Below are 10,996 nucleotides of genomic sequence, written 5' to 3' on the forward strand. Positions count from 1 at the left end.
ATCAAGCGCATTAAGATTGGCATTCCCTTTTGGAGGGCCATTTCCAGACGATAATGATTCCACAAAGCGAGGAAGATAACTTAATGCAATAACTGGTTCTCGACACCACATGACAGAGCAAAGACCTAAGCAGGTGTTAGTGCTTCCCATTCTTAAGGCTGCCTATGTGCAGTACGTTGTACGTCTTTCCACATTTATACCTTGTTTCTTACAGCAAATTGATCTTGCCGAGTGCCCAAGCTTACTACAAGGACCACTGAAGTTCAGGATAGGACAGATGGACAAACGGAAAGAGATCTGTGAGTGATGTTTGTATTTAAGTTGTTGATCTGTTTTTGAAAAATTACTTGGTCATGATGTTGTTCCCAAGGGGAATATTGTTAACAAAACAAGGTTGATATTTGTACTGTGCTGCTTGCTATGCTTTGCAAAGTTTTTTTCTGGGACTGTCTTAATTTTATTCAAGTTTAAAACTTCACTTTCCCCCAGCTCTCCACTGTATCTTGTACGACGACGTTCTGGTGCTACTGCAGAAGCAAGAGGAGCGCTACACGCTCAAGTGCTATGGTAATCAGAACGACAAGTCCAGTGGGGCTCTCTACGACCCGTTCTTGCCCACCGACAAACTTATCGTGAGAAATGTGGCCACTGGTGAGTTATTTTTTTGCAGTGTTTTAACATGTCTGCTACTCATCCTTCGCTTACGTCTTGGCCATGCCACTTGTAAATTTGTATCATTTGTGAGCTTTTGTCGCTTCTGCCTTTTTCTAAACCTCTGCCTTGTTTGGCATATATTGTTTTCGTTATGGTGGTAAGAAATAAAAATGACACGTCAACGAAAAGTTACTGTCAGACTTCTCTGAGGTCAATCACAGTGATAGAACGTGGTTTGCACTCTGTGGTTTTCGTTTATTGGTCTGTTAGGTTGTTTAGCTTTGCAATAAAGTCAAGCAAATATTTCGTTTTTAGACAAGCGCGCGTTTTTCGCCATGTACACGTCTGACGTGGGACCCAAAATGTACGAGTTTGTCACGTCTTCCGCAACTGTGAAGAAACAATGGATGGAAATTATTACGGAAACGACCAAGAAGAAGGCAAGTTCCTATAAACCATATACCTACCTAGACACAAATTAACCGTTTTTTACATTGATTCAACGTCTGCAGACGTTGAATCAATGTAAAAAAACAGTTGATTTGTTGTATGGGTACATACAGATTGAGAAGGCTGTCTTTAACAGGCAAACAACTGTGAAAAAAAAAACTTGCAGTAAGATTCGAACTCGTGGCCTTCGGCTCACAAAATATATGAATAGCAACTAAACGCTTTTTCCGTAATTAACACTGCTGTTTTTGTTCACTCAGGAATCGGTGCTTTCGCCAGCTCATCGGAGAAAAGGCTTTGTCGTCCCTGGATCATCTCGGAACGATGAAGAAAGACCGTTCTATGAAGAGTAAGGCCTCTTCGGATAGATCTGGGCGTTTTCTATCGCTCCTGTTCCCGTTTTAAATTGTTAAAAAGCTTTAATATGCTTAAGCTGCTACATCGTTCAGCAACAATGAACTGTTTTTTGTTTGTCGTCATCATAGACCATGAAAGTGTTTTATGATAACTCATAAAAATTCTCAATTGTTAACCGTGTAAACATGTGTCTATCGCTGTCAGTTTTTTCTGCTGTACAATCGACTGCAGAGAAACATATTTAATTAATCAAGTTGTGTAGCTGACGTTAGCCTTCTCATCATCATCATCATAATCCATCGTCGGTTTGTTCCCCACTAGTGGGGGTGGCCGATTGTTTCCGCGCAGCAATTGTCTTAATCCCTTTTCTCCATTTCACCCTGTCCCTTGCATCTTCCTCCTTCAGTCCGACTTTTTTAAACTCATCCTTCACTTGTTGTTCCCACGTTCTTCTTGGACGACCGCGTTTCCTCTTTCCATCCACCTTTAGATCTAGTGCATTTCTAAGAAAACTTCCTTCCTCCCCCCTTATCACATGTCCATACCATCTTACTCCATTTGCCCTTGCCAGTTGGTCTATTGTCTCTCTCATCTCTAGCATATCCAACAATTCTTCAGTCCTTTTTTCCCTTTTTTCACCCCACACATTGCTCTCACCATTGATCTTTCCGTTCTTCTCAGGATTGCCAGTTCACTCTCTCTCAATACCCATGTCTCGCTACCATATAGCATTGCAGGCCGCACACAGCTCCGATATACTTTTTCTTTCATCCTTAGTGAAAATTTTCTGCCTCATGAAAACATTTTTAAAGATGTATAGGCCTATTGCCATAAAATTGGAACCCAAAACGTAGGTTTCTCTCTCTAGGATTGTTGAACTGAACTACTAGATCTATATGACAACCTTGACTTCAATTTCAAAGTTGTAGTACTGGAAGAGAAAGTACGATTAATTTCAAAACGTTTGCATAACCAGGAGTTTACTTTCACACTTTGGGTTTTTCGCTTCAATGAAATTAAACTTTCATCGGTTTATGATCAATAAAAGACCACATCACGATAGAATTTATCGCAAGTGTTGTGAACCGCGCCGTTCTAATGAGTTAAAAATCGAAATTACATCAGCTTCCAGTCATAATCATAGGGTTCGCACGTTGTCAAGGTCTGTGTCAAGGTCGTTGTCAAGGTCTATAAATCGCTATGTTGTGAACTTATAAATGTAACAATTGATTGATAAATGATTTCAGTGTGGATAACCAAATACCTGCCGGCGCTCTTGTGGGGAGAGGGGAGGATAACCATCAACAGACCATGCCGGTGAGTTCAATTTTTATGCTATTCTGTAGTTGACTTTTACCTTTCAAAGTTTGCACCGTTTCTACTTTTAGCTTAGTTTTATGTTTAAGATGGCGTGTGTCGTAAGTGCGTGTGAGTGTTTCATTCAAATAAGAATAAAAACTAATTTGAAAATCGCTTTAATCTTTGATTCATTCGTTTTAATTTATTTTTTTACCGGTTAAAACTCAGTTCACTGTTTCACTAATTCGCAAAACTATAATTCTATAACTCTCTTAGAGAAGCACTTTTTGCTGCAACACGCACAGATGAGATTGACAAGAAAGTGATTGGTTTGACAGGATTTTCAAACTACAACAAACCTTACGAAACAAATTCAAACGTTTTCTGTGCAGCACTGCGCTCTTCTCATTAAAGACTTACTACATCTGGGGAAAAAAATAGTCGCAATAACGATGAAAAATTACGAAATGTTTCGTTTTATTTTGTCTCCAACCAAATTGATGAACTTGTATGGAAGATGTCAGAACTGTTGTGTTTAATTTTGGTTATGATTGCCTCCGTTCGTATCATCGCATTAATATCATTTCACTTTAATTATTATGTCCATGTTTCACTGCATCTTACAAGCTCCCGTTTCAACACCCTGTCATATTCCACTCTTCAACTCTTTTTATTGTTCTCTTAACTTGAAATCTCTCTCAGGTGAGTCCGGATTCAAACCCATTCACCACACCACCTCCGTCGGATCTTCCTTCTTCATACATTGATCCCAGCATCCTCATTACCAAAATTCAAGCCACCCATCAAGTGAGAATTATATCAATTTTGAAACATTTTTTAACTACTTGTATTTAAATATTTAAGACACAACTCTAATTTTGACGTAATTTTGACGTCTTTGTAATTTTGACGTTTGACGTCTTTAATAATTTTGACGTTTTTGTAATTTTGACGTCATACGTTAGTTCAACTTTTTTCAACATCAGTCGTTTCTATATTTAGTTTAACACTTTTTTGCTGTGTCGTCATCACCAGAAGAGTCATTGCAATATTCTTTAAACTTTCAGACGATCAGCGATGCATTGGCGACGAAGTGCAAGTACCTCGCTGAAATGTCCGGACTGGATGAACAAATGTTGGAAGAAATGCTCGACATATCCGCCGCGGATAGTGAACCTGAACCGAGCATTCTTATAAAACATTCAATTTTTTGCGGTAAGTTCAATCGCATGTCTCTGGTAGTGAAGTTGTGACAAACGCTAGCAATAGCAAGGCAAAGAGTTGTTAATTTTTAAAATTAGTTTGTGCTGAACGCTCGCAAGCTTCAATAATTGGCAAGTCTTTGATGTGCGTTTCGAATTCACTAACAAAGCGTCATTGGCTTTCTGTTGAAACAGGCGTTGATTTGCACGTCGAAAGGAAATAAAAGATTTCAAAATATTTTTGTTTCGATTAGTCCTAAATTCCAGCATTGTGTAATATAAACTGAGAATGAAAACTTATTCAAAGATGTTACGGTATGCCAGTTAAGTGAAAACCGATTGCTTTTTTTATTGTGAACATCGACTTAATTTTTGTGCCGATGATAACGAGCATGCTCTGCCCTCGTTTAGCTTTCACTCTAAGCCCGCAGTTTCCAGAAGAAAGATTAAGAGGGATTGTGATGGAATAATTTTCATCATCAATTATTCGTAAATCTTTTCATGCATTTGTCATCTTCCTGACAAACATATGCCCAAGGTTTTGCAATGCGTCGTGTAAACTTAACTTGCTTTGGTTTGCTTGTCATAGCTGGTGCTTACATCACTTTCGGGCAGTTTAACGTTAAAACCTGTAATATTTAATTAATTGTTGTTCTTTTAATTTTTCAGTTGATAAACTGACCGGATTACTGAACGATTGCGCAACTCCTGAAAACACCTTTCTCCGATCACGAAGTGAATCGCAACCGGATCCAACCAGTTCAAACCGGCTTTCGATTGTGGAAAATGAAACCGGATATCACAGCGACAGCGGGCCTACCAGTCCCCCCGAGAAGTGGGCCGATCCTGTACCCCACCCTAGCCGGCTGTCATCAAATGATCTGGCTCCGTCCCCTTTGGAAGAGTCCTCTTCAACCTTATTCTCAGTGCCAGACTTACCCCTAAGTGAAAGCGACCCCGCCCTTTCAGAAGTCCTAACAGAGCAATTTGAACCCAACTCTCCAGACAGCCTTATTAAAAACCAGGGATCACACAGCAGCTTATCAACGACGACACCAAGTTTAAACCTGCCTGCTGACGACACCACACCAGATGCCACCAAGTCACGACCACAATCGGGCGTGGACTTGTGCGCCAGAGCCGGCATTGTTCCAATCAAGAAGATGATGGACATTGTCACATGTCTGCAGGCTCAGTTGACCCAACTCATGGTGAGTCTTAGCGTTCTTATTGCGTCTCTTTCACGTTGCGTCCACATCGCTTAACATCGAAATAAAGTAACGATGGAAATTTTTATGACCGTTTTGTTTTAATCAAGTTTCATGGGAATTTGTGTTTTAAAACTTTTTCCTTTCAGCATATCATGGAAGAAAGCGAAATAGATCGCCAGCGCTTTCGTGCAGAAAACCAACAGATCCGAGAAGAGCTGCTAAAAATGGAGGTAGCCATGGATTACAACGAATAAGAATATTCTGAATGCATTTTTAAGACTAATTTAAAACCTGGATGTTTGGAATGGTTTCATAGTAAAATCATCACCGCACTCAACATCACCGATGTTTCAACAAACTCGACTCTGAGCTTATCACTCGTGAACACATGATCACTCATGAGCACATGATCACTCTTGAAGACGTCACATGATCACTCATGAACACATGATCACTCATGAACACATGATCACTCATGAACACATGATCACTCATGAACACATGATCACTCATGAACACATGATCACTCATGAACACATGATCATTCCTGAACGCATAATCACTCATGAACACATGATCACTCATGAACGCATGATCACTCATAAACACATGATCACTCCTGAACACATGATCACTCATGAACACGTGATCACTCATCATGAAAACATGATCACTCGTGAACTGATCATCATGAAGTTTGAATCTTTGTAATTGAGTTTTTGATTGTGGTTTTTCGTTTATTATCATTGTTGTTAAATGTTATATCTGGTTAAGCAAGACTTTGGTTTCGTCATTCCCTAAAATTATATTTTGTTCAGAACGAAGAACCCCCTACGTACGCTGACGTGGTCCAAGGTGACGTGAATGCCGGTGACGTGTTAAAGTAATTATGAGTTTATCATTTTGTAATAATTCGTTAATCTGTTGTAGTGCTTAAGCGTGATGTTACTAAGGCAGGTTATCTTATTTCTCTGTCCTTGTGTTCTTGGTACTTTCTCCATCGTTACCGACATGCCGATGGAATGATCGGTAAACATTGACCACACTGCAGTGGTTTACCAGCCAGCAAAATGTTGTTTTTTTAACGTGCATGGTAAATGACGTCTGCAGACGTGGAATCAGTCTAAAAAGAACTAATTTGCCAGCTGGGTTTATTTTTCCATCTGATCTTCAAAGTCTCCTTTTTTGAATGTTGTAGGATTCTTTTTACTGGTTTTATGCAGATCATCAATAGCAGATGGCTTTAACCATTTCTTGCCTCCATTGAACGACATTGTGTGGTTGTTTGACTTCATTTTGAAGACTGTTGCTTGCTGCTATCGAGTGGAGGTTTTGATTGTTTTTCATGAAAATACTTCGGTTTGGAATGAGTTTTCCCAAAGCGAATTGTTTTATGTGCCAGCGTAATTGTTTGCATGTCTAAACTCTGATTTTTGCCGGTTGTGACTTGACGTTTCAAATTCTGATTGTTTTTTAGATGATTATCGCCACGTCGTTTTCATGACATCATCAATTGGAAGCGTCCCGCAGATGACGACACGCTCACAGAGCGGAGCTCATGTTCTGACGTTACACCGCAGCTATTCCAATGACATCGGCTTGCGTGACGATGCAAGTTCCACGTCACCAGACAAGCACTTGACTCGCCGCTCGACTGGCTTTTGACTGACGACACGATATCATGACGTCACGATATCATGACGTCACTGTGTCGTGACGTCATGAAGGCTTAGCTGTAAATAGACGAGCGGAAAAAAGTTCAGACTCTCCAGCTCTGAAAGCCTCGTTTATACTAAATCGATTCAGAGAAATAAGTGCTTTTTTATTTTTTATTTTATTAATAAGAATGACGAATAACAAGTGACCGAAATGTATTGGACGTTTCGTTCTGTTTCGCTTCACATTTGTTGGTGCTCTTGGCCTGTTTTTGTCAAACAAACAAACAATGATCGTGGTTGTTCATAGTAGGCCTAAATCCGAAGTCCCATTTGATGTGCTCTGGTTTGTAGGTGGAAATTGTTATGTATTTGTAATGCTTGTCCACGTTGCTATTTACGTTATGTCCGCGCCTTCAATAGCACGAGATATCTTTGATATGTGGAGGTGGCTTGCTTCTTAGATAGTAGTCTGCCAGTCGAGTTGAACTTTAATGCAAATCATCTTTTATTTTTGTGTCCGTTTTGGTTTTGCGCAGTTGTTTCTATCATTTGTTGCTATGCGTCAAAGGCATCTATGTCAAAGAAGCCGATAAAATCTTAATTCCATTGATTAACCGGGATATACTTCCCTGGGTTAAAAAGCTCCACATCTCAACATTGTCAGGTGTATCACCAACGGAACAGTAGTTGACTAGACAAAAACCTGTCATCTTTACATTGATTCAACGTCTGCAGACGTTGAATCAATGTAAAAATGACGGCTTTGTTGTCTGGATAAACTTGCCATTGAGTTCTAAGCAAGTAGCCTAACGTAACAATTTTAACTCAACTAGGAAGATATTTTCACATTGTTTCTATGTTTCAACATCTATTTTTGCGATCTCGCTGTTTCTTGACTGACCGGTGAATAATATAAAAATGTCCCCCTACACAGGGTTTTCCCAGATAGAAAAATTCATCAAGAAAACGTCTAAAGACGTTGAATCGATGTAGAAAAGGCGTTTTTTTTGGGGGGGAATCAAGCGTTGTGTGTATGGTAAGGTACCAAGTTCTCTTTTTTTGCCAGCTAATATAATATTCCATCTATGCATGATGTGCAACGTTGACACTACATCGATATAACATTGCGCCACTTAAGTGACTCCATTCATAAAAGTTTGGTTTTCGAAAATTCGTTTTCGCAATTTTATAACGTTTAGTTCTAATTGCAACGCATTTTCTGCAAAAATGATATTTCATTTACAGTAAATCAAGAATTAAAAATACTGTTGATTGGGTGGGGAGAGGTATCCAGAAAAGAGCTATTCACAACATAAATTAAACGATTGGTTATTTAACACTTAGGCACGTGTGATATATTTTCTTATCCTCTTTTCTGACTTAAATCAACTAAAATCTTGCTTAGTAGCACCTCCCCTTGTGCTGCAGTTCAGCTTCACTTGTGTCTTATAAAAAGCAGTTGAACTCTATTTGTCAAACGTCAATTTTCAACTTGTGTTTTCTATTTCGTTATTTCTAATTAGTTTAACATTGCAACACATTGGAACAACGTTGTGTTCCGCCACTTGCAAGACTATTTTCCTGCAAGTTATTTTACCCCAAAATGGAAACTTTTTTCTGCTAATGGTATTTTTTTTTATCCAAGGGCAAATGACAAAAAATCGACAATAAGTATTCAATCGTTTTTTAACCGTGTAACGACGTAGAGTAACTCTAAATTTTAAGTTGTATTTCTTTTTCAAAACCACACGGCTGCTTATGCAAAATTCATTATTTTTCGCGTTTCTGGCATCATCTATGTTTGCTCTGTCATTGTGACAAACGCCTTATTGTGACGTCAGCAGCGCAGGGAGATTGATTCAAACTAAAAAAATAAAATCTTGGTCGTTGCAACATCGAATGAACGCTGCCTGCGTTGTGGCAATGTTGCGAAGGATTGCAAAGGTTTAAATGACCAGACTGTTTTTCATTGAGCTTTACAGATACCTGCCTCCTGCGGCTATAAAGCTTTTTGTACATTTTCTTTGTATTCCAAACACTCTTAGTTAGGGAATTTACGTCATCGTGTGCAAGGCTTGAACATAGCTCAAGTAGCTTTTCTTCTGTACCTTGCCGCATTTCAGGCATTAAATCAGTCGCTTTTTACATTAACAATGTAAGAAACGATTGATTTGTTGTCCGGGTTGGTGTGATGACCCCCTCCATCATTTGAGGAAACTCTATCCATAACTTTATTTTAGTGCAAATCAAAACCTTCGACCATTTTTCACCATCGATTCAGTGTCAGATAGTACTAAGTCAACACGAAGTAGCTACCGCTCTTGCACTATCTAACCCAGCTGTCTTTTATTTAATAACATCTGCTTGCAAAGATTAAGATTCTAAGGGCTGTAAAATTGATGGGTCAGTGAAGGGTGTTGCTTTTTCTCTCTTATTTTTACCCGTGGCCGCACTTTCTGCATTTTTACCCGTTGGCACTGATGGCGTCATGATCCAGCGCCGATGACGCCGTTTCCGCTTATGAAAGGTTTGTTTTTGTTTACGAAATTGAATTCTTTTTGTGTCGTTGTTTTCTCGTGGTTGTCATGGTAACGAATTAACTTCACCGACGGCAATAAAAAATTTAATCGAAACAAAACGTCACTGGTCGACTGTTACGTATCAATTAGCCTCAAACAAAAACTACATCAGCACATATCTAATACAAATGGCAAAAGACCGATAAAGTTGAAAACTTTTCGTGCAAAAGGCAGTCAATGCTTTGAATAAAGTATGGTAATGGAGGAAGAAGACCCCATCATCAGGCTTCTCTCTCTGCATGATGGTTTGCGTACCAGCTGCAGAGCCTGCGACGCTTGTTCTGTGATTGTGTTAGGCGATACAATCATTTGTTTGCTCACAATCAGAAGAAAAAAATACAAAAAAACAGTATAAGCAAAATTTAAAACCAGCGTTGCCAAACTGGGGTCCGTACAGTAGTTTCAATCCCCAGGTCCCAATGAGACTTTTTTAATGATTGTGATACGATAATAAAGCTTTCTCGGGTGTAATGCTTGCTTTATTATTAGTCTTTTGTTAGCGAATGTTTTATAGCCTACATTAGTAGTGTAATCAGACGCATCTCAAACCCCCATACCCCATGCTGTGTTGTTACAGAAGAAACAAACCAAGAAATACTCATGCAGTGGCAATGAATTGTTTGTTTTATGATGATGTCAAGGTGTTGACGTCACAAAAGGTGTTGAAGCGGAACAGTCCCACTTTTGTGTAAATTCACCCCACCAAAAATTCAAATGTATAAAGAATAAACAAAGAAATTAGAGTATGATTCAAGCTCCAGGGTTGCCAGATGTATGGTAAACATGCTCCATATGAGTGTTCAAACGTGACAAGAACTACTCTCTTTGTGTAAATTCACCCTGCCCAAAATTCCAATGTATAAAGAATAAACAAAGAAATTAGAGTATCATTCAAGCTCCAGGGTTGCCAGATGTATGGTAAACATGCTCCATATGAGTGTTCAAGCGTGACAAGAACTACTCTGATGCCACTGTGTTGACGTCATTTGTTCCTATGTGTCATTGCATCATCCTTGAGTAATGGGTAATTAGGTTTCAATTTTTTTTCTTATTTTTTACGAGGTGTGGGCACTGCATGGCTGTAGGTTGCAATTTATCGCGACGTTGTTTTTGTCGAGAAAGCTTTTCTTGCAAGAGCTGGGTTGTGTGTGCACCGGAGGTGAGAGAAAGGTTGTTTGTTTTTGGTGCGACACACCTTTTTTAATGGCTGGTTTTCAATGCTCTTGGACTCAACACGCCAAAGCCAACGATAAATGCAACTATTTGAAAATGAACAGAACACTTCCATCCACTAATTGCCAGAGGTGGGCAGAGTTACTTTCAAAAGTAACTGAGTTACAGTTACTTGGCCAAAAAAGTAACTGAGTTACAGTTACCGATTTTAAAAAGTAACCAGTTACCGTTACTAGTTACTTTCAGTTACTCACAAATCTGAACATAAAATTCTGTACCCGGCCAGCTCTGCATGCAAGTCCAGTTTAACTGCAATGTTTGATATATACTGTAGTGTTAGAGCCATTCATGCTAACATAACAGCACAAGTACAAAACCAACAGTGTTTTATTAAAAAAAAAATTACTCAGTGG

General features: G+C 39.1%; 1 protein-coding gene across 4 annotated transcripts in view; it reads left to right on the top strand.

The window, feature by feature from the left end:
* Positions 1-9,463, top strand: part of LOC145774386 (rho guanine nucleotide exchange factor 11-like) — a 45,416-nt gene extending 35,953 nt beyond the window's left edge. For 3 of the 4 annotated variants that reach the window (XM_082585622.1, XM_082585625.1, XM_082585624.1), the window contains 11 exons: positions 215-299; positions 490-651; positions 970-1,094; positions 1,365-1,453; positions 2,709-2,778; positions 3,463-3,567; positions 3,828-3,975; positions 4,632-5,173; positions 5,320-5,403; positions 5,992-6,028; positions 6,651-9,463. In XM_082585622.1, the coding sequence (XP_082441748.1) occupies positions 215-299; positions 490-651; positions 970-1,094; positions 1,365-1,453; positions 2,709-2,778; positions 3,463-3,567; positions 3,828-3,975; positions 4,632-5,173; positions 5,320-5,403; positions 5,992-6,028; positions 6,651-6,838 (1,635 nt within the window). In that variant the 3' untranslated portion in view covers positions 6,839-9,463. Of the gene's footprint in view, positions 1-214; positions 300-489; positions 652-969; positions 1,095-1,364; positions 1,454-2,708; positions 2,779-3,462; positions 3,568-3,827; positions 3,976-4,631; positions 5,174-5,319; positions 5,404-5,991; positions 6,057-6,650 lie in introns of all 4 variants that reach the window. The other variant, XM_082585626.1, reaches the window with a different exon arrangement.
* Positions 9,464-10,996: the final 1,533 nt, after the last annotated feature.

The sequence above is a fragment of the Aplidium turbinatum genome, chromosome 7, assembly GCF_918807975.1.
Source record: "Aplidium turbinatum chromosome 7, kaAplTurb1.1, whole genome shotgun sequence".
Classification (NCBI taxonomy): domain Eukaryota; kingdom Metazoa; phylum Chordata; class Ascidiacea; order Aplousobranchia; family Polyclinidae; genus Aplidium; species Aplidium turbinatum.